The sequence below is a fragment of the Solenopsis invicta genome, chromosome 1 (assembly GCF_016802725.1).
Source record: "Solenopsis invicta isolate M01_SB chromosome 1, UNIL_Sinv_3.0, whole genome shotgun sequence".
Classification (NCBI taxonomy): domain Eukaryota; kingdom Metazoa; phylum Arthropoda; class Insecta; order Hymenoptera; family Formicidae; genus Solenopsis; species Solenopsis invicta.
In genome coordinates, this window is record NC_052664.1 from 24,500,794 (window position 1) to 24,524,961 (window position 24,168).

The window sequence follows — 24,168 nt, forward strand, 5'->3', positions numbered from 1 at the left end:
GATGCTGCTCCTACTCTAATATTTTTATCTGACGATTAAAGTCGAGTCCAAGTTTCTTGGCCTCTTGGGATGCGCAATATAGGTATGCGGTATCTAAACGCATTGTAGGAAACACTAATCTTGTTTTTTTTCTGTACTCCAAAACTGAACTTCTTGCACGGTTCATTTTTTCTCTTTTTTTCTCCAATGTGAAGAGAAAAAGAGAAAAGGTTTCTTTCTGGTACTACAGTGTGAAAAAAGAACTAACCTACTATTTAGCGCGCGTCATCGAGAATATCGATATATACATATGTCTGTACTTTCATATGTCAATAGTGACGATCTGATATTCGCTAATTTACCAAGGAAAGAGTGAAAACGCCGTATTTTCTCGAACGTGTTTCTCCAATTTGAAATGAGTCTGCTTTATTGATAGTATACATACATACTACTATCACGACAGGTCAGTAGATAGCAAGGGTTAATCGAAGAAGTGAGTTGTCAATGAGCCGATCATGACGGAGTGGTACCAAGCGAAGATTCTGCGTTTATGCGAATTGAATAATGTCGAGGATAAAAAAGACATTCTCACGGACATAAAGATCAAATTTGGTACATTGAACAACCGAGACGCCGAGCAGATCGCCCGTAGCTTGGATTACGGACCATTCTACTCGCAGCTAACCTCGAACGACAGGTGCGATGACGAATGAAAAATTTGTGCGATTCTCATCGACGATAATTTTATCGTTTATCATTTATTTCCAAATTTAGTACGTTATTGTCACTTTTAATTTCGTTAAGCTTCTGCAAAATGTCTATTGAAAAATTGCTAAAACTAAATAATTATTATCATTATATACAATAAACACAAATTTATAAATAAAATCTTGTTGCATTAGTCTTAAGTCTGATAAAAATTTGATAGAGTGGCATTCAATTTAAGTATTTTTTCTATCTGCTTATTACAAACATCCAACATTTATTATAGTTTCAGAAACTTCTAGATTCTTCATATATATATAAACAACATTATTAAATCCTTTTTGTATAACATTTTAAAATTTTTATTTCATTGTTATGATTATTGATCTATTACCTTATAGGTGCAGGGTTAGATAGTAATTAATTAACAAGTTAAAAATAAATAAAATATTAACAAGTTAATAACTTTTAACTTAATTAATTTAAAATGAGTTTTTTTAACTTTAACTAATTATTTTTAAAACACTTCAACTTTAATTTGTTAACTTTTATCTCAAATTGAAATTTGATCTATCTAAAAGAAAAAAAAGTACATTTATATATAGAAAATAATATTCTTTTATTTCACAGAATTTAATTTATAGATAAAATATTAAATTTTTTATTTAATTCTTTATATTATAATTATTTTGTTACTAATCTAATTTTTAAAAATTATGACATTGAAATTTAATATAAATATAAATTATTAAGTTTAACTTAATTTAAATTTAAAAAATATTAATTTTTTTAACCCTGCTTATACTACTTCTTATTGTGTACAATTTTGTCTTACTTATTAATTACATAATACAATGCTTCTGAAATTTATTACTAAACACAAAAAGAATTCTACTTTTCTTTTTTACAGAGAAGTCATAGAACAGATATGCGATATTTTGACCATTTTATTCAGCATATTGGAGCCTGGAGAAATTTATCAGAGATATTTAGTTGAAGTATCTGCTTTAATAACTAATCCAAATGCTAGCGTGAGATTGCTCGTGCTACAGGAATTTTTGCGCACAGCCTTGCATCCACAAAAGATATTTCAGTTGCTCGCAGACACCACTCTTCTGATTTCAATTATAAACAGAATCAGCGATAATGACTTGAATGTTGCCGAACGCGCAATGAGCATAGTAAAGAAAATTGGAGAGAATCCAAATGGTTTGCACATTCTGTATAAGGGTGAGCTTTTGAGAACATTTGCCAGGCTGCTGCAGAACGATACCATTAGCTTTCGTGTTTACGAAGTGATTGTGGATATAGCCAAGACATCTCAGGAAGCTCTAGAAGTATCAGCTCAATCAGGCTTTCTCAACAGTTTAATCAACATATTAGATAATGAAGATATGTTGCTTCAATTGAATGCTCTAGAGATACTAACTCAGTTAGCCCTGTTCGAGGAGGGTCTAAGTTATCTGGAGCAGCAAGAGGTGTTGAGCAAGTTAGTTCAGAAAATATCACAAGTTAACGAGAATCCCTTGTCGAATCTCTTGATCCCTGGACTGATGAAATTCTTTGGTAACGTCGCGCGTCACTGGCCCAACGAGCTATTCTCCAAGTATCCCGTGATAATTTCCGCACTTTTTGACGTGATAGACAGCGGGGATCAGAATATCCTGGGATCTGCCTTGGATACTCTGGGATTCGTTGCTGCGGGCGTCGAAGGCAAGTATGCATTGCAAGCTCTAGGGGATGCAATGCCGAGTGCTCTGAAGAAAATTGCTGAGATAGTACAGAGAATGCCTACTGCTTTAAGAATTCGCGGCTTGAACAGCCTCGCTCTTATACTCGAGGTCAAGAGAGTTGAGCAGGATAATAGAATTTTATCCCTAACAAAACTGTGGTTCGATTCGCTGTGCGACGATCCATTGGGCATGATTGTGGCGATATGCAGACAACCGTTCGCCGATATTAGACAAGCCAGTTTGGAGGTATTGGCGGTTATTAGTTGTCAAGTATGGGGGCAAGAATACATATCCACGTATCCTGGTTTAGTGGAGTTTTTATTAGATAGAAATATCGAATCGTTTAAAGAATGTAAAGACGTGAAGTATGAAGTCGTGAAATGTTTATCTCAAGCGGAGCGAAATATATTCGATGCCGAAACTATGCAGAAATTCAAGCAGTTTGTTAACGAGGGTCCGTACTTTGTCGATGTTAATACAGAAGTTGCGATAGAAGGTGCTTTGTAAGGAATGGAAGAATTATTTTTCACATTATTTATTATTAATGTTAAAGATTAAATTACGCATACTATTACAATAACATGAGCAACTTCAGTAACAAGAGAAAAATAAAATATTTTGTTTTATTCACACAGTAAAAAAGAACTATTGATTACCATAAAGAGAGTGAACTTCATTCACTGTGTTTGCATTTAGTACAGATAAGTTGCCGTTATTGTATATTGTATTTAGTCTTCTTTTTGGAGCAGTTCTTTTCATTAACGAAACATTATCGATAGTATTTTATATACAAAGGGAAATAATTTATTTTACATCTAACAATACACAGAGGAGTCTACATTATTACATATTCGAAAGAATTCAAATAAATGGTATTAAAATACATATGGAATAACGTGTTCACGATATTTTACCATTGTTCTTCACAGATTTTTAGAATATTTATACATAATGTGTAAATAAGATAATCATATAAATAATTGTACGGGTGTATGACGTGCGTTAAATATATTTTAATTTCTATTGTATACGTTTTCGCTTTTTCGGTGAGACAATCTTCAGCATACTGACCACCGGTGCTTCAAAGGCAATTGAGATTACAAACGACAATGCGTATGATAGCACTAACTGCCCCAAAAACATTATCATCTAAAAAATAAAATGTTTTATGACAATTTGGCGTTAATCAAAGGTTTTCTTTTTGGTCGCAAACTTACCATTATATCCTTTCCTAGATGAAACGGAGAGTCTAGGTTCATCGCGGTTAGACGAATCACAAGCGGATGAACTAGATAAGAGCAGTAAGTCACTCTACTGAACGGGTACAAGAGCGGCCACGATAAAATCTTATTTACGTATCCTGAAACAGAATCGACTTAATATCTCGATGTGATTCAATTGATTAATCTAATATTTATTATAATTAATCTAATACTTGATTCTCAATACTTTTGGCCAAAGATATATATATATATATATATATATATTTATTTATTTATTTATTTATTTATTTCTTACCACCGTAGCCAGTACTACATGCTATTACGATCCAGGCTAGACTTAACGCCCACGCGCTGTGACTCAAAGATGAATATGCAGCAGCAGTAACAGGTGTAAGTTCTGCCTCGTATAGACCATAAAGCAAACTCAAAAGACATGCGAAAGACAAAAGCCATCCCACGACGACGGTAGTCTAGAAATAATAATGTTAAACATTTTTTTTTAATAAAAGTCAAGTTTCTAATATTGCAACGAAGAAGAATGTTTAGGCAACATGGAGTGTCATAAAGACATTTTAAGAATTTTCTCGTTCTAATCTTTCAAACGTTGATTTTTTTAGACCTTAGAAAGTTTCTTTTTCTTGTGGATTTAGAACATACCTTAGACATTTTCAATTTGCAATCAGTCTTGAAGAGAAAGTAGCCGACAGTCATGCCGATCAGATAAGGACCCAATCTTGTCCACGGCTTGTCGTAGATCTTATCGAAGAGGGCCAACGGATCGTCCAAGCTCGGCATGTGATTATTAACTAAAGCAATGTAGCCCGTAGTTACCCATGAGCTTATTAGTAGACTGACTAACGCGAAAGCTGCGATTTTAAAGTGATTCGTAGCCAATATCAAAATCACCCCTCCCACAATGTAGAACTGCGTATCGTCCGCTAAATACCAGCTCCAAAGCATACACTGTAATAAGTATGAATTTACATTTTTGTTCAATGGAAATAAAATAAAATTTGTAAATTTTCAAAAAGAAGAGCAAATTTAAAAAAAATTAGAATTAGAACTTTTTAATACAAAATATATTTTGTATTGTGAAGAAAAGAATTTTCATGGAGCTAACATTCGAAATGGAAAAGCATGAATTCTATTATAAAGAAAATAAAAGTAAATAAAACGCACCATTTGTTCGACTGGAAACCAAGTATTGATATAGAGCATATTCCTCCACCAATAATTGGGGCAGTTATAATGATCGGCCGTGGGAGGCTCGAAAACGGAATTCGTGTAGAAATATTTCATCGAGACCTCTACTACACCCAGCACGAACATGTACGGTGTAGTAAGTCTACAAAAGCGATACACAAGAAGCCCAATGAATTTCAGTGTACCTGCGGCAAAGCCTCGTGTGCCCTGCGTGAGTCTCTTTAGATCTCCCTTCGCGTTGGTTCTGAAATATAAAAAGCTCACGAGCAAACCGCCCATAAAGAAAAATGTATCGACGCTGAAAGCCCCGTTTGTGATGGTCTGGAAGAGCAATCGCTTCTCCACTACTTTGCGATATTCCATGTTGTCCGAATATTTGAAAACAATAATGCACGTATGTCCAAGGATGACCCAGGCCATCGAGATCGCTCTGAGCCCATGCACGGTGCTAATTGTGTCTCCGCCTACATTACGGTCGCAGATGATCTTCACATTAGCGGGAACGGAAAAAGAAAGTAGAAGTTCCTCAAAGATACCTGAAAAATAACAAAAGATTGGAGAGCTTATTCGTATCGCCACGAATATACTAATTAGAGAGAACAGATTTATTTTGTAGTTACAAGATATTTGGCAATAGGTGGAAAAAAATGTAAGGAATGATTCTGGACGATATATTAAAATACAACAAAAATCGAAATTATGATTAAAATTTCATTTTTTGAACTATATCTAAATGTTCACGTACTATTATAATTTAAAAAACAAATCCTTAATCACAATTTTGTTGTTCTTAATTTTTGTCCTATATTACCTTCTCTTCTACTTACTCGGGAATACTTATAATGGATAAGAAAAATTTAACGTACTAAGATGTTGCTCTTCTTTGGTAGATGATTGTAAACCATTCTCGTGACTGTTGTTATTATTAATCGACTGCGTACCATTGCTACTAGAATCTGCCACTGGAACAGGAAGGTAGACCTTACCTTGAACATCTACGGAATATAATAATAAATTGTGTGACTACTTTTGATACTGTCCTTGTCTTGTCTTGATGGTCTGTAAGTGGTAGTCGTGAATTATATTAGTCTGTACTATCGTACGAAATATCAATTGTTACGTTAATTGCTTTTTACAATTACAGCATTTCAGAGTATGCGTTAGTACCGATACGGTGAATTAACAGTGATTTTTTTGATATAAAACGCTTATTATATATTGAAAATAAAACTACGTTTTGCATCTTGTGCTAATTCTTACTTCTGTAATTTACTGTTTACATAACGTTGTCAATTCCTCATATTGTTTTCTACTTATATCATTTTTTTATTTTCCCGGAGTAGATACTTTAATAAAAATTTCTTAGAGGCTAATAGCATACAGAAACCTAATGATTTTCACATAAATTAATTTATGCTAATATATTAATAATAAAATTATATTCTCTATTCAATTTTAAATGCATCTTACTTTAGTAAACTTTAAATTGAAATTTATAAAGAGTCATAAAGAAATGTTTAATGATCAATGAAAAAGAAATTAATAAAGATAATGTCATTCAACAAATTGTCACAAAACATGTAATTTTTAATTTACTAAGAGATCTGTATATAAAAAATGTATTATTGACTTGATTTATAAAAATATGTATAAACAATCTACAATATTTCTTCATAAAGATCAAGATGTAATCTTTATTATTTTAATATGTTGATTTCATCTGAAGCGAATATGTATGTACAAGTGATGATAGATTGACGAAACGATGTCAATATATTAAAATAAAAGATAGAGATTATAATACGTCCTGTTTTCTTTATGAAAAAATATTGTGAATTGTTTATGCAGCTTTCTATAGATCCTTTGAATCCAATAATTAATTATTTATTATATATAGATATCAAATGAGCGCATAATTCTTGGACATGAACATTGACTCTTTTTACCATTTATAATTTTCCGATCACCATTAGAGAGCTGCTCGAGTTTTCCATGTTTCTCCAAATCATAGATTACATTTTTCTTGCAGACTAATTTTTTCGATAGATGATAATCGTATCCTGTGCCGAGAATCATCAGTATCAGGACCATCGCGCTAACACCGCTGAAACATATTGAATTCTGTTTTTGCGCCTATTCGCTCGTGCATATTAATTGGCAATCAAAAGATATCAGTTCTTGTCTTGGAATACATAATAATATTAATAAAAGTAACATGTATTCAAATAAGACATTTTATAAGTACACTTTATAAATAGTCAAGCATCTTTTCTCGTAAACTTACGATAAAATCCAAAAAACTGGATCTGTGTACATGTCGTATAAATTGTGTTGGTCTCTGACTTTTTCAATTGTCAGATGCTTCGCTGTAAATTCACTTGTGGCAAGTTTTCCGATTATGGCGACATCGGAAGCAGTGCATGAAAACGGCAGGCAGACTCCCAAGTGAATCAGTCTTGTCTGAAACAAGAGCAACAATTTGTACTTTTTTTTCTATTACAAAATACTTTGCCTAAAATAATATGCAATCTGAAAATCTCTCTTTTCAAAAGCGCAAAATTCTTTGTTGAGTCTCTCAAGATGTTTCATAAAAATAAATCAAGAATTTGCATCAAGAAAAGCACCTCTCAGTTTCTTTATAAAACTAAATTATATTTATAATAAGTTACCTTTGTCATACGCATATTGAAAGATTTTTTTAAATTAAAATATTAAAAATCTGAATATTTTTTTAATGTATATTTTTTCGTTACACTTCTATAAAAACGTTAAATTTATAAAAAAAAGGAATTTTATTTTTAAAACATTTGTACTTAGATCTTATATTTAGATCAGAGTAAATTATTATTTTTATATTTCTTATTAATATACATATTTAATGTTTAGTATCAGCAATATATTATTTATACATCATTTTAATATAAAAATAAACAGACATTATTATTTTTCGTTAAATAAATTTTCTCCGTTAATGTACATTTATGTGATAGAAAATTTATATTGACGGAATACAATATTGCGTAAAATTTATTTTCTAATAAATTAGAGATATTTAAAGTGCGAAGATTATTTATGTTTTTACAAGATTTGTAATTATACACATAAATTTGCAGTATATTGATAATACTTACTGGCGTATAAGATACATTTATAGAAAGTTTCAGCATATAAAATCCTAGTTGAAAAGGCGTTTCGATGGAATCTGTTTCGATCCAGGTATTGGTTCCACTAAAACCTGTATTGATTCTTTTTCGTGGCTCCATATTAAATTCGCGAACTTCCTCAAATGTACTAACTTTGGAATCTTCTACATATTTTTTTGAATACGTTTGGTATGATGAAGTTTTTCCAATATAGTCGCATTCAGTTGCTGATCCCGTAAAATAAGAATTACCCCAGAAAAATCCATTTGTGAATCTACCGGATGCATCATCAACTGAAACAAGAAATTCATTATCAGTGAATGTTACGTACATCTTATAATTTTAAATAAAGAAAATATGTTCAGAAATGTTTGCTCTTTAAATTTAAGCAAATTATGAATTCATTCTTTATTTAAAAATATAATGTGGAGAATTCACATCGTACAAAGAAAAAAACCTTTTTTATTTATGTTAAAACCGATCCTTGTTAAAATTTTTATATCAGATTTTTAACAATTTTTAACAATTTAAATATTAATTTAAAATTTGAATCAGAGTTAGTAAAAATCATTTTTAAATATGTTTCAAACACATAATATGATGTATTAAAAATATGACTTATTAACACCCTGATTTGAATTATTGGACACTAATATGATTATGTTGTTTGAATATTTTGTGCTAAATTGATAATCGATATTTCTTAATATTAAAATCATATAATGTATAAATTCTGAAATAAATGAACGTAAAATATGCGTGTCAGTATATAAATGTTATTTTACTGAAGAAATATGTTACCACAATTTGTTTCCAAATTGCGTCAAAATGTTACATTTTTACATAATACTTATGTAACGTAACGTTGATTTTTTACGTCCTACTTATATTACCAATATTTTTCATTTATTCTAGTTGATGCGATGACCAGGCATGTATTTTACATATATGCAAAAGTTGAAATTGATAGATCTAATAGTTTTTGAAAATATATGTAACATGAAAATTAGTAAACATTTAGCTGTACCAGAAAATTTAAATATTTATTAAATACATATACAAACAGGTATAAAAACAGAGAAAACTATGTGCAGCAGTTTTTTAAATTCCTAAAAATAGGTAAACTTTTTGCGGTCTAAACTTAAATATCCCCTTGAGAAATCGGTCCTTTTGAGAATGGATCATCTTTCTCTCTTTAGAATAATTAATATCGAGATGCATTAATATCAAATTGATCATCAGATAATAGTTAAACGAAGGTCAACATTCGAAGATTACAAACGTAAGAGTAAAGAATACATTTGAATTAAAAATCTCTTATTATACATTGCATTGGAAGTGTTTTAAAAAAAGATTCCGGAAACTTTAAAAATAGTATGACAAGACGGAAGTCGTATGTTTTCCTAGAACTGTTTGTTAATTAAGAAAGATTTTGGAAGAGTGTTCAAAATCTTAAAATATTAAGATGAAAGTTACGGAACGTGCAAGAACTGTGCGGTATGAATAATACAATATGAATAAAACAATAAGCAATATCGTGGCGGAATGTTACATCGTTCAGCATGTAACATCGTTCGTAAATGAGCCAGCACCATTGGTTGGTTATTATCTAATGCAAAATTAGTAATCTTTACTTAAATGCCGGGACACGGTGCGTAATTTCTATTTGATTAAATAACCGGGCTGCGTAACCGCCGCACATGCGTCCGCGAGCATGCGAGCTTTTTTTGCGAGTGATGCAACGAAGTATCCTTGTTATCGTAACGCAACGACGATCGTCATTGGGAAGGCGCGAAGACGGCGGAGGCTTACGTTCGGAGTGGTTTCAACGAAACACATACTTTCTATTCAGGAAGTAAAAGATATTATCTAATCGTCAGTATAGCGGCAGATTTACGACTGTATTACATAGGTCTCAGCTTGATCGCGATCCCGTTACATCACTCGCGGCTGCATGCTTGCGGCTGCAGCTGCGGTCGTCATCTGTTTTTCGTGAGCAGCGAGCACTCGCGAGACTCGCACCGGATAACTTTCAGTATTTTGTCTCTCATCCCACGGTTTGGTAAAATTTTTTGAGCAGCGGTATAATATATAGCTCTGGTAATTGGTTCTTTTGAATTTCATTTGGATTGGATAAATAATTTTAATTAAATTTATGATAAAGCAAGAGTAATGGCAAAAAACATCTAAGAAATTATAAATTTTAATTTAAAGTAATCTTCTAACTGTTGTAATTGATTGTATTGCTTTCCCCGATGAGTACAATTTATGAAATTATTTTTTTTAAACAATATGAAACTTAGGATATTAGAAATTGGGTATATCTTTTTGTTTGTAATTTTATAGTACAAAGTACTGTATTAATATGTTTTTTTGTACAAAATATTATTAATATAAAATTTTAATTTAAGAAAAAAAAATTGAATTTTGTTAATTGAAATAGAAATTACACAAATGTTTACGTAAAAAAGTGTAAAATTGAACTAAAGGACAATTATCAACTTATTATTTAAATATTCTATTTTGCAATTTAACAAATTTAATTTTGATTTTATAGTTGAAAGCTGCATAAAATATACGATGTTTGTCATTCTTTTAGCAAAAAAACAATTGTTAAAGAATATTTCTACCAAAGTTATATATAATTTTATAATGAAAAATTTTGAATTTTAACGAAATTATATTAAAGAAATTATTAAAAGAGAGAAAATTAGAAAAAGTTTGTTTCTCTTTCAATTTTCGATTTCGAATAGGTTTTCGACTACTATTCATTGACATGTACTACTATCCTTTAATGAATATCACACAATGCATTCATATTGTCATTAACATAATAATAAATTTTGCGCCATGACTCAGTTTCACTGCAAGACATTCTAAAGCCAAGTTCACGCTTGCCTTGCAACTTGATTTATTTCCGTAAACGTAAATGTACAATGTTACGTTTGTTTTATTAAATCTTGGGGAAAACCGTTGTAACATTATAATTTATTTTATATTTTACATCATATTTTATCCACCTGTAGCGATCGCGTAATATGTATGATTTACTTTAATTAAACGAAAAATACATGATCTATAAAACGAAATTTATTACACTTTTTTTTATTTTATAGATCGCAAAGTGTTAAAATAACTAAATTAACGCTGTTTTACAATTTTGAAAACTCAAAATACATACATACAAAATACATAAGAGATCTTATTAATGTTATTTTAAGTTATTTCACAATTTTTAAAGTCTGCTGAATTAAATTTGAATTAGCACTTGAGTGAAAATTCATCCACAATAACATTCCAGAGTTAATTATATTTCTCTGAAAATTTCAGGTATTTATTAATTATTCGAATTACTGGGTTTGCAATAAATTTCGTGAGCAGGAAGAAAAACGCCCGATCAGTGAACGCTATATGCATACCGACGCTCGAGCATCGAAAGCTGCAAAAGAAAGTGAACGTACGAAGATAATGACATTGCACTTTACCGCGCGTGTTTTCTCTTAAGTGGAATTTTAGGAAATATTTTAAGAATCAGAATTCTCATTTCATGCCTAATTCATTGTTCTTTCAATTTAAGAAGTTTCAACATTTCATATTTTTGCAGTATGTCACAACCACGCCTATTAATTGCGTAATGAGAAATCAAAGTCGTACTTGGTCGTGACATAAGATCGCATACAGTTAACGTATGAGTGTTGCAATAGAAATTATTTCAGGTATAAGAATTCAATTCAAGCGATGATGCTTATAGAATCATAAGTTCAGTGATGTAATCGCAAGATGTAATCGAACATGTTGGGGAATACATACAAATGTTTCACTGTACCTATTCTTATTTAAACTTTACAATAATTATAATAATTATTTTTATTTAAACTTTACAAGAATTATAATAATTAATAACAACAATAACAGTCTAGTAATCATTCAGTTATTAAGTACATTTTTAAATTCTAAAAGTATATTTGGCTTTTCCATTTTTAAACAGCTGGAAAATTTATGTGGAAATTTAACTTATACTACATGTTTCAAATTATCCACTTAAATTTTTGTGTAAATTTAACACAAGGTGAATATGTTAAGTAACAAAATATTACGTAAAATATGTATCACTTGAAAACAAATTGTGGAAGCACATTTCTTTAATGAAATTAACATTTATAATCTTAACGCATACATTATATTCATTTATCTTAAAATTTGTACTTTAAAATTATATTATTTTTATGCTGTTTGTTCATTTACTTATAAATTATGTTATTTTAACACTAGGAAATGTTGAATATTAATTTAATATAAAATATTTACTACGAAATAATGTATATGTACGTTTTTTAGTTACTGCAAATTATAAAAGCGTAGATTGTTTTTATTGCTTTCAATAGTGTGCGTGCATGTGTGTCCGTTCATCTACTATAACTATATATAGCGGAGAAAGTGATTTGGAAAGAGAAACGCGTTTGCATACCTGATTGGTATGATAATGTTGCAATATCTACTCGGCATTGGCATCCATTATTAGCATCCGTTTGGCATTGGATTTATATTTTTATATTGATGTTAGTTTGCACTAAAGATTTCAAGAAGGTGTCCTTGCTTACTAATTTGAATAGAAAACACATGCGACGCCTTTGTTTCACGTAACATTTTGGTGAAAGCGTCTCAGTTGTTCAATCGGAATTCGAAAGGATCGTTACAGATAGAATTTTAATTTTGAATAAAAATCCGTCCCTCTTATAATTTAAAATCTTCTTGATCTTTCCATACGTAATATATCTTCTACTTTTAATTGTTATGCTTCTTCTTGTTAGATAAATTTATAATTATTTTAATTAATGCGCGCGTAAGGTTATTGCCACGATGGACTGCCAAATAAAATCTTCGACATCTTTCTGCAGAATATTGCAATAAATATTATATAACCATGGACCACATTTTAGAAACTGCGATTTAACAGGTTATGTTAATAATCTCTTTCTAATTGCAAATTGATATTTGCTTTTCTTTATTGAAGCACATTAATTCTTAACAAGTGTTGGTGAAATCGCAGGATAAAATATATGATGCAAAGACATTCAAAAAATCAACGTTTTATTGATAGCTATGTTAATTAATTATTAAGGGGTTAACCACCTTGTTCGGATTTAAAATAAACATAAATTCAAGATTTAAAAAAAAGTTTATACCCGTTGCAGCGAAAGAGCTTTGTAAGAATTATTTGTGCAGTCTTTATTTTGAGCTCAATCGCTTTGAAAATTTACAATTTTGCAGTGCATATTGTATATATTGTATCTACAAAATATCATTTAATTATATGCAATAGTTAATTTTTTTTTTAATTTTGAATTTATTTGAACTTATGTCTGGCCCCTTAAAGATAAAATTTCATTCAACTTTGAAGCAAACTAGAAAACAAATTCATAATTTATCTATTACTTGTTTAAATTTTTATAAGTTCATCGAGTTACGTAATTTGTTCATATTATAAATTTAATTAAAAATTAGAAAAAATTAACAGAAAAGAATAAAAAAAGAGTGCATTGTTTCTAGTTGCATAAATTATTTTTATGATTATTTTTTTACAAAGCAGGGATTTAATTGTGTATCATACAACTTGGTGCAAATAATAAAAGTAAGTAATTTACGTTAGATATGAATTAATAAAATTTATAAATATTCTAGTAAATTTGCTCATTTTTGTAATTTCCACTGAAGTTGTGTAATATATAATCGAATCTCAGAATAATCGATTAACATTTAATCATTCGTGAACACGATAAAAGTGAGGACGTGAATTGTAAAACATACGCCCCGAAGAGATGCGAAAACTTTCTTTTTTCTGACATACGCAGAAATGTAATAACCTCGACATATGAAAGTGAAACGCGATCCGTTTCTAATGCAATGTCTTAGCTAGCTGTCATTTGTGATTGCTCTATTGCAACAATAGATGAGTACATACATTTCATAGTGAACCTACAATTGGTCGCTAGTGAAACAATCGATTACAATGATTAGCTCTCTTGTTTGTCAATTAGGTAACTTTATCAATCGCACAGAATTAGTTTTCTGAAGAATTAGGAAATTGAAAAAATTTTCTTTCACATCAAAAGAATCATCAGCAAACAGCACAGAAATTTTGATAAGTTTATATGTTAAGAACGTATTTCACTTTTCTTTAAAATTACTAAAATCATTAGAAATAAAGTGAAAACTTGTATTTTATATGATTTTATATCAATATACCTATTACAAAAAAAAAACATTACGCTAGGATAACTAAACAACACATAATAGTATTATCCATTTTAACCAGCTCTTATTTACGCGTTCACTTTAATTTCTTCGTAATTATCAACACGCAGTCCGCCTATTACACCACAGTTATCTATCCTCTAATTAACTAAGCTGCTATTATTTTTCAGGACAAATTGCTGAAAATTAAAAAAATAGACTTCTTTTATTTTCATCAGTTCTGCTATCTTTCTTTTTTGCGTAATCATATTTCTTGATAATTACTATAAAAGTAATATAAATAGCTTTAATAGACGTTCATTATAAGATCAAATAAAACTTCAGTAAAATAAACAAGAGGTATGGACGACAGTCCTGTTTAACGACATTATTCGAATCGATAACATTTGGTTGGTAGCAACATTTTTGCTTAATTTTACCGTCAATCATTGTTAGCTGTAAGCCTATGATCAATGTTTTGCTGCATATAACGTAATATCTTAATGCAAAAATTACTTAATCAACTTTAACCAGAAAAGCATAATAATAGAGTACATCGTGCTTAGTCACGTGAATAATAAAGTTCATATTATCATAAAAAATAATTTATGTTTATTTTAACTTTATTATTCATGTGACTAGAAACGATGTACTCTATTATTATGCTTTTCTGGTTAAAGCTGATTAAGAAATTTCCGCGAACAGAAAAACATTAATCATGGGTTTATAGGCGACAGTGATTGATAGTAAAATCAAGCGAATTATCATAAAAATAATCCCAATTATTTAAATTTAATTAAAATTATCATGAAAAATAATTTTATGATTATTTCAATCATCCGCAATGTGGTTAAAATAGTCATAAAATTATTTTTTATGATTATTTTAACCACGCGCGCAGACTGGAATAACAAAAACAAATGTGCCGGAAAAATCGCGAATGATGCATCCTCTATCAGTCTTTCTAGCTCGATAGAAAGAAAATCTAGATAAAAAATATCAAATAAATTTTAAATGTTCTTTAGCTGGTATTTGTCGTAATGTAATTGATCAGATATCACCATTCTTTTATATAATTGTGAGTTATTATTAATGTACGCTCCATTTAACATGAACGTAACATTTGCGTCGTATAATGCGTGAGTCATCGTACATGGTAATAAATACTTGTTCGTAACCACGACGATACGTGCAAATAAACAGGATGTTACGGAGAACAAGCCGGGGCCCGTAATGGAAACGTGTTTCCGCGAAAGCGAAAGCTCATGATTTCATCCCCAGCAATCGCCCGCGCCGCCGCCACCACCGCTGCTGTCATCATGTAATTCTTCCCCTTTTCAAATAGTATAATTTCGATAATTGCAATGCCGATTTCGGCTCGCCACTTTCTAATGCTGCTGGTCGAGAAGCATCTTAGTCTTTGCAGCTCAATTGTAAAACGTATATACTTATGTACATAGTATGTATAATTTTGTTTATCTAATCACTTAGAGAGATCACTTACGTAACTTGAATGAATCTGTGATCATTTTTCAAGGACACGAGAGAAATCTTAGGACAATCAAGATACAAAATGTTAATTCTTCTTCACGTCATAGTACAACTGCTAGTCTGTTTGCCATCAAATACACTTAGGACTCTTTTTACACGATTTAGTTACACGATTTTTTTTCAATACATTTTACTCGCATTTGCACGTTTTATTTCATGATGAGTAAAATATCAATTCTTTTTAAATATTTTTTTTTCTTTTTCTTTAATACGTTAGATCCTTTTATTCACTTATTTATTTATTTATTAAATAAAATGTTTTCAGTGAATGCATTTCTATATTTTAAATGGCTTTTTGTATAGTTTGCTTTAATACAAGTTTTGTATTTTATTGCAAATCAATTGTTACGTGATTTTTTTACACGGTGGATGCGTACCGTACAACTGTTTTGTACGGTACGCATCCACCGTGTAAAAAGACACTTAAGTGTAATTAAATTGATAAAATGATTACTTTGTCAAGCGTCGTACAAGATTCAGCATTTTCAACAAAAATCTTTAAAGTATATCTCACTAGATTTTATAATCATTAAACAATAAAATAGATATTACATTTTACGGAATGCAAAGCTTAATATACATATATTACTCTGCCGTAAAATCAAATTTTAAAAGTTTTTCTACAATTACAGAGGCCTAAAGCATACAAAAAATTAAAATATTTTGCTTTTATTACGTCATTCATTTTTTTTAAACACAAATTAAAAAAAACATTTGTTTCCACAAATAAATAAGATCTGACATACCGCGCTTTTACTCAGCATCTCGTTTTACATAGCTCAATAATGGCGCATTTTTTTTTTTCAGCAAATTTTGATCTGTAATGGTAGAAACTAGGAAGTGACATTTTCACAGATAGAATAGCGCGCAGATAGTGTAGGTAGACGGATGGCGCGCGAGGAAATAACACGGTTGTATGTCAAAAGAGCGGCGTCGTTCGAGACAAATGGCCCTTCGGCATCATAACGATAATGCTTTCCTCCGACAATGTTTTCTCGGTACGGCTCAGCGACGCCTTTCACCTTTCCTCGTACATGAAGTTCGCGAAATGCACGAATACCACAACGGTGGTACAGGTTGTGGGCTCACGGAGGGTGAAAGTAGTGGCCAGTTATGGAGAATGCTTTCCGGTTGAAGAACATTGCTCAAGGTGGAGCGAGACCAAGCTGGCAAGGACGAATGATCACAAGCAAACGAATCGAAGCGAAACGAGCGTAATGAACTCTGTTTTTCTGATTTAGATATACCGATAAGAGATGAAATAATATTTAACAATTAACAATTAGCGCAGGATAGTATCTCTATATGTATATTTGTTAGATACATGTATACAGATACATTTTGGATATTTGAACCTGAGATACAATATTGCATTCGAATTAGATTATTTGTATCTGTATTTAGATACTAAAACACTATATCTGAACTATTTTTCAGATACATTTTCAGATACGTTAAGTGATGGTATCTTTGAAGCATTTTTGTTTTGTAAAATAAATTTCTGATTAGTAAAAACGAATAAAGTAATTTTTGGATTAATCGGCTAATGAGTGTTTGCAATACTGTATCGTATTGAATGCTAAAAACAATAGAGCAATAGCACGTGTGATATACAAAGAATATCCATTTTTTTTTTATTCTATAATTATAAATTTGGTTGGAGAATTTTTTTATATCTTCTTGTATTTTGCACGTTATTAAATTAATAATATAAATTTAATCTTCTACGTCATTAACATTTAATGAACATTAATTTATTTTGTGCATATTATCGTTATTGCAATAAAATATAATTTTGAAGTGTCTGATACGTATCTGAGAAGATACTTTTAAAGTATCCAAGTATGTCTGTATACATTTCAAAAATATTTTACCCATCACTGTTAACAACATAAATTTGAGTCTTGGCTATACTCGCAGCTCTATCCATGTTTAATGAAGTTTGTTCATTTACACTTATACTCTTTGCTTAGATCCTCCTAAACGCAAGATAATCGCCAAAAAAGAGAGAGAGAGAGAAAGAGAGCCGACTAAAGTTCATATACTGACGAAACCACAAAAAATTGTGCGTATAAAAAGCTCGTCCATTGTTGCAAATCATAGATTTGTACATAACTTTCCTTGAAATCATCATTGAAATTTCGTTATCGCGAGAATGAAATGCGAAAAGGTAAACCCTGACCTACTTAAGACAAGACCTCTACCTGAACGGCAGGTGGCAAATGGTAGTTTTTTCTTTAGTTCTTGCCCATGATGAAATTCGTGCGGAGAAAGAAAACGTGTTTATTTAGATTATACTAATCTAAGTATTGTATACTTAAGTATATATTTAACAATATTGCATTGTAATCTTTACATCACAATTTCTGAATGCATTTAAAATTATTATTAGTATTTTTTTTTTATTAATTAAAATACTTTAATAAACAATAGAAATTTTAGTATTTATAAATTTTCATTATTTTATGATACATGTATGCACAAAATTAAACATATAACCAATAAATTGTGTAAACATTTACATATCGAATAATGTGTGATTCCTAATTAAACTATCATCTTTTTACTTTCGCCGCAACACTTTCAGATGTCATAACGTTTCGAAAGGAAAAATACGTAATAACTGATCGTAGCTTTCGCATCTCAAGAAAATTCCGCAATATTTAACCAGATTATACATTTCAATATTTTTTTCGTGCCACTCTTTCCAGGAAGTTAAGTACATTTCTTCTTAAACTTTTTAATCTAATCAAGCTCACATTTTAGATGTTAAAAAATATAAAAGATATTCTTTCAATAATACGCGTGTTGTTTTACAAAAAAATATTATTATAGGAAATATATGACTAATGTACATACGCTTTGTTTTGGAAAAAAATTTATTATTATTTGAGAAGATCAAACTGTCATAACAAATCAAGTAATGGACGGAAATTAATTAAAATGTTCTTAAGATATTTTCTTTGTAAAAAAAAAAATAAAAATAACAATGGCGAATTAGGAAACAACTCGTCTGTGTCAAACGAGCGTGCGAAAATACCAATTGATCGAGGAAAGTGAAGCGTCGAAGGCGTGACTCGCTAAACGGAGTCGCGTCGACTGTTTCACGTGAAGCCGACACGTTTGATCGACTCTTTCTTGTGTCGCTAAAAGTGAAACCTCGCAACGAAAGTAGGCAAACGGGAGGAAACCGGAAAGCAGACGTTGTTTAGTGAGAATGCTCCCGGCTGGTTTATCAATATGACTTTGACGTCGGCGCGTCCCATTTCTTCCGACATACGTGAACCGGACGGCGGGAGAACAGATAGAGTATTCTCAAACTTTAACCGGCTTAAATCTTAACGGTAAACTTCTTAACAACTCCGAAATCGGTATTTTCTCGGGGAAAGTTACGAAGCGTGCCATAATTTGGTAGCTTCGTCATACTTAACGTTAAGTATCTGGCACGGTACAGCTCTTAAATTAGGAGATTCCGCAAAATTAAAATCGGAGACTCTGTTATTACAATAAACGGCGGACAATTTCAAGATATTCCGTGCAAATATTTTATTCCCACAATAGTGATGCAACTGGAAGGGGATTGTTCGAATAACTCGCATCTCACCGAATGATTTAGCACGATTATCTACAGCGCAATGTAACGTAGAAAGCTGCATGAGAGAGAAAGTTGTAATGCATAGGAAGTTACATATACACGTGGCACGTACAAAATCGTTCGATATGAGACACAGAGAGTGCGATGTAATCAGATCAAAAATTAAATATCTTACGCCTAGCGTAACGTAATTGATTATGTAAAGTAATAATGTAAGTGTTATTAAATACCTACTGACGCAAAAGTGGAGATATAACAATTACATAATGCAACGAGGGATATTGATTATGTTGAGTTATAAAATACCAATTCGTAACTCAAATCACAGTAATTAATTTAAGAAAATATAAGACAAAGAATCACGGTCTATCAACCATACACATCTGTTGTCTTTAATATATTTCATTGTAATAAAATTAATAAATAGATTAGAAAGAATTTTTTGCGTACAGTAAGCAATTTGCTTCAAGTACAAAGAAATTCTTGCAGTAGAAGGACGAAGGTCATCCTCTTCGACCGTTTTGTTCGAAGTTTCAGAACTCCAAGGTACATTGTATTTCTACCTTACAGTTTAAAGCTTTGAACGATAGTCTACACGAACTAGCGTTGCAAAGTAATGTTCATACATTATAATTTAAACATTGAGACAATTTCTGAAGCTAACAGTATATAAACACATAAATATAATCAATGTTAATTAATAATCTTGAAAATTATTTTAGAGTATAATTAAAATGATTGATTAAAAAATTTTTTTACGAAAAACATTTATCAACAAGTAATATTATTTCAAAATTATTAAATAAACCGTATCAAGTTAATCGGCAATCTTTTTATAAATCTTAGAAACATAGAATAAAAGTTTTCGAGAAGCATTATTTATCCGGTTTACGAATATATTTATTGCTAGTTGCTAATTGCTTTATTACTGATATCTCTAATATCTTGTAACTTTCTATAAGAATAAAAGTTTTGATTTACCTCTGATTTCTAAGTATGCGTTATAACGTTTAAAAAAGTATTTAATGGGAATAGTCCATAGAAACGTGTTGGATGCGCACTATAATGCACGGCAATATATACACATAGAAATCAAAGGTTGGTTATAATATTTATAAGAGATATATAAACAACTTCAGAAATCATAAGAATGAAGTCATTAACATATAAGAAGAAAGGCAAGAATATGTCAGTCTATTAAATCAATAGTTTTTTTAAATTACCTATTAACATATAATTTCTTATATATTATTTTATGTAATATGTATATGTATAGTCTGAATATAATTGCAAATTATTATATACTATAGATAAATTATATAAATTACCTTTATAAAATTTTTTATTTATATTTTTCTTTGACTTTAGGTTTATGAATATAAAACTTTGTTGTATATGATAATACTTAAAATAGTAATTTTTGTTTATATATTAATACTTAATTTTTACAAGAATTTCAATTCATTAAAAAGATATATCTTTTCTGTATATTTATTTACTTTTTACTTATTCAGAAGAAGTGACATTGATCTGTTTTTAGAAATTACAAATTAGAGTTAAAATAATCACAGTTTAATTGAAGAATAAAATAATAATTAACAAACAAAGGAATTGAAATAAAATTTACCTTTGAGAGCCCATAATTCTTCATTTTTCAGAGCATTGACGTATGTTGTAATGTCTTTGCCGCATTGTACCCCAACGGGATATTTCCCTTCGATCCAATTTCTTACTAAATTACGCGCACTAAAAACATCCAGCATCTCCGACAGACTAGTCCAGTTTTTCTCAACCACATTAATCGTCGTTGGCAAGCTTCGTACTCGTAGAACTGGCTCCTCTGCAGCATCGTCCGGAATACTGGTAGATATTTCTTCGGCGTGTACGCAAATTGCGGAAAATATGAGCAAAGTTACAAGCGGCGGATACATTGTGCTCCGCATGTTTATTTCATAAATGTTCACAGAAAAAGATTTACGATGATTTCAGCGTTTGTAAGACAATTTGTACGAGATTCACCGGTTTCACATAATCGGCGATTTAGACAGATCTTTGGAGTCGATTGTCAAAATTAACGAAAATTTTCTTCTCTTCTAGCAATCGATCTTCTTGACGTCTTTTTCTGACAGACAAACTCTTAAAATTCTCAACGAGTCTTTGAGCAATTAAAATAACGATCCTCTGTCAGGATGCTCGTAACATTGCTAGAAATATTATTAATTCGTCGTACACTTGCGTACTTGTTTCAGTATTTGAACGATTGGATCTTCGTTGATCACGTTATTCGTCAATTTGAGCAAAACTGCGTTATGTTGATTTTTGCATCTCTGTTTCTGAGTTATCTGTCAGAGAATTCTGATAATTCGATTCTTTTAAGTTCATGGTAACTTCGAAACGTTAATGTTGTCACATCCGCTCTTGGAAAGAAAGCGGTAAACGAAAGAATAACAAATGATCGACTACTAATGATCGAACGCGTTTTCAAATGTGTCCTTCTATCCTGCTGGATGACCACAGTTCAACTGTATCGTACCGGTCGGCCGTGGTCCGACCAATGGTTCTGAAATGTTCTCGCGGTATTATAATGAAGATGATGGTGGGGCGAAGTCTCCCTGTGGAGTGAAAATCGAAAACCTTTAGAGTGGTTGGTGGTACGCGCGAGGCGCAGTACGAGCTCATCGACACGTGCTCGCGTGCGTCTAGTAATTTAACGGTCAGAAAGACTTTTCTTAGTCAATTTAGATCCATTTTGCGATTTTTTTCTTAAAGTAATTGAATAGCATAACTAAAAACTGCATTTGTGTATGAATCTACAAAAGATCGACATTTCTGATTTACTGAACAATTCATCATTAAAATACATAATCTTACGTACGGTCGAGATGTTCCATACGTGGAATTCAATTTGAATCTATCGTTGAATAGATCTTTTAAAAAACTACAAGAATATGAAAAAATTACTGACACTGATACACTCTATTAAGAAACTTCAGTAGTATACCAATAATTTTTTCGTATTTTTATCAATTTTTTTTTTCAGTAAGAGATCGACTAAAATTTTTTTTATAACGATCGACAAAGCAATTATATATTTTATTTTTTGTTCACTCTCATATAAAGATCGAAAATTAAAAAATCTTTTATCTTAAAACTTTTGAAAGAAATTAATTTTGCATTTATGAATTTTTAATATACGAGAATTATACATATGCGTTTTAATGAAAATTTATGGAAAATGTGCGTTATTACATTTAAGCGTAAGAACATTGCACAACTATAATTCCGGTCTCGTACGTAGCATTATCCGGTTAGGAAAATCCGGTTTTTCTTTAATTTAACAAACTGATCAAATTAATAAATTAATAATAGTTTAGATTAATAATCTTGATATTTTGTAAGCGTTGCAATATTATTTATATCAAATAATATCCCCGGAATATTATTTAATATTAATAAAAAGTGGTTATATGTCTACTCCTAATATTATATAAATATTATATAAGTAAATAATATTATTTACTTCAATATTTTAATATTTTAAATTATCGAGAATATTATAACTTTTAAATATAATAATTATAAAGTTTACGAATATTTTATGTATAATAATTTACATTAATTTTTGAATAAAAATAATTGTAGACGATTTTTGTAATATTCTATGGATATTAAAATAATATAGCACGAATATTATACAAAGTAGACATATAACATTAATACAATACTTCCATAATATTAAAAAATATTAAATTCTTGGAATATTATTGGAATATTATTTTAATTTTTAACAATATTCGTATAATATTCTAGGAATATTATAGTGCTTATAGAATATAAGAGTATATTTTTGATATACTTTTATATTCAAATGGTACGCTGCAGTATTATTTTAAATTCAAAGACTCTTTAACGATAAAAATTAAAAAATATAAAACGGCTAATACGAGTCAAGCGCGGTAATTAATGCGTAGAAATAAATCAAATTAAAAATCTTATTATAAAAATGTATAATCTGAACGTTTTGGCTCTATCTTCGAACCATTTTCTTAAAGACTAAAAGACAAAAGTTTTAATGTAAAATGTCGTTTAATCGTCTTTAAAAGCGAGTTATTCTATGTCCGGATAATAAACTGGTAAATTATCTAATGGCTAAATGCCTACGTTTATACATTATATGTTTGTATGTAGATGTAGATATTTATCCATTAGATAATTTACCACGTAGTTTATCTGGAGAAGGAACTAATCTTAAGACTTCATAATGTTGTCGCTAAATTAATTTATCTAGATTTATAACGATAATAGTGCCCAAAAGTATTTTTAATTAATAATTAAGATTAATTGATTTACAACTGTTTATTATTTGTTTAAATCAATGAGCAATAAAGTAGCTGCTTAAAATAATTTACAGAGAAAAAATTCAGTGCGGGCCACGATGTTTCGAATTATGAATTGCAAAACTTTCAGCATCGTTTCGCATGACTTCGTGCTGGATTAACGACGGAACCTAGAAGTTTCACTGTGAAATTTCATATTATTAGAGGATCTTCTCTTTCTCTCCTACTAATTCTTTGACAAACTATCATTGGCTGTTCAGTCATGCCGAAACTTCTTTTTTCTCTTGCGGGACTCTTTGACGATGGCTTGCTCGTCGCGCGTAATGTCGTAAAAACAAGATGAGCAAAGTTTGCATTAGGAAAAAAATCATTCCTTTTAGACATTGGAGCAGTGTTAATACAGGATATTTGTTATTGATCGTATTCATCAAAGTCTCTTCTTTGCTGAGGCAAGCAATTTCCAAA

The 24,168-nt window shown here is 30.3% G+C and overlaps 2 protein-coding genes across 3 annotated transcripts; one reads left to right on the forward strand and one right to left on the reverse strand.

The window, feature by feature from the left end:
* The first annotated feature begins 249 nt into the window (after positions 1-249).
* On the forward strand, positions 250-3,603 carry LOC105202078 (26S proteasome non-ATPase regulatory subunit 5). The gene is made up of 2 exons (XM_011170461.3): positions 250-676; positions 1,595-3,603. The coding sequence occupies exons 1-2, from the start codon at positions 495-497 to the stop codon at positions 2,922-2,924; spliced, it is 1,512 nt and encodes a 503-aa protein (XP_011168763.1). The 5' UTR covers positions 250-494; the 3' UTR covers positions 2,925-3,603.
* LOC105202079 (nose resistant to fluoxetine protein 6) lies at positions 3,194-21,929 on the reverse strand. 2 transcript variants are annotated; one of them, XM_011170463.3, is made up of 10 exons: positions 20,994-21,929; positions 7,975-8,279; positions 7,128-7,303; positions 6,790-6,947; positions 5,710-5,838; positions 4,820-5,379; positions 4,298-4,603; positions 3,936-4,110; positions 3,635-3,777; positions 3,194-3,566 (listed from the first exon to the last, which is right to left on the reverse strand). In XM_011170463.3, exons 1-10 carry the CDS (start codon positions 21,307-21,309, stop codon positions 3,438-3,440), a joined length of 2,397 nt encoding a protein of 798 aa, XP_011168765.1. In that variant the 5' UTR covers positions 21,310-21,929; the 3' UTR covers positions 3,194-3,437. The 2 variants fall into 2 exon arrangements, with proteins under 2 accessions (XP_011168765.1, XP_011168766.1); XM_011170464.3 differs by having other exon boundaries at positions 5,710-5,805; positions 20,994-21,928.
* Between the last annotated feature and the right edge of the window lie 2,239 nt (positions 21,930-24,168).

Bases quoted from the DNA above. Each gene is read 5' to 3' on its own strand.
- LOC105202079 (XM_011170463.3), bottom strand. From the start codon at position 21,309: ATGCGGAGCACAATGTATCCGCCGCTTGTAACTTTGCTCATATTTTCC. The intron at 4,604-4,819 runs GTGCGTTTTATT...TACTTATTACAG, and splicing joins GGTTTCCAGTCGAACAAATG to TGTATGCTTTGGAGCTGGTA. The intron at 3,778-3,935 runs GTAAGAAATAAA...ATTCTGTTTCAG, and splicing joins ATGTAGTACTGGCTACGGTG to GATACGTAAATAAGATTTTA.
- LOC105202078 (XM_011170461.3), top strand. From the start codon at position 495: ATGACGGAGTGGTACCAAGCGAAGATTCTGCGTTTATGCGAATTGAAT. The intron at 677-1,594 runs GTGCGATGACGA...TCTTTTTTACAG, and splicing joins CAGCTAACCTCGAACGACAG to AGAAGTCATAGAACAGATAT.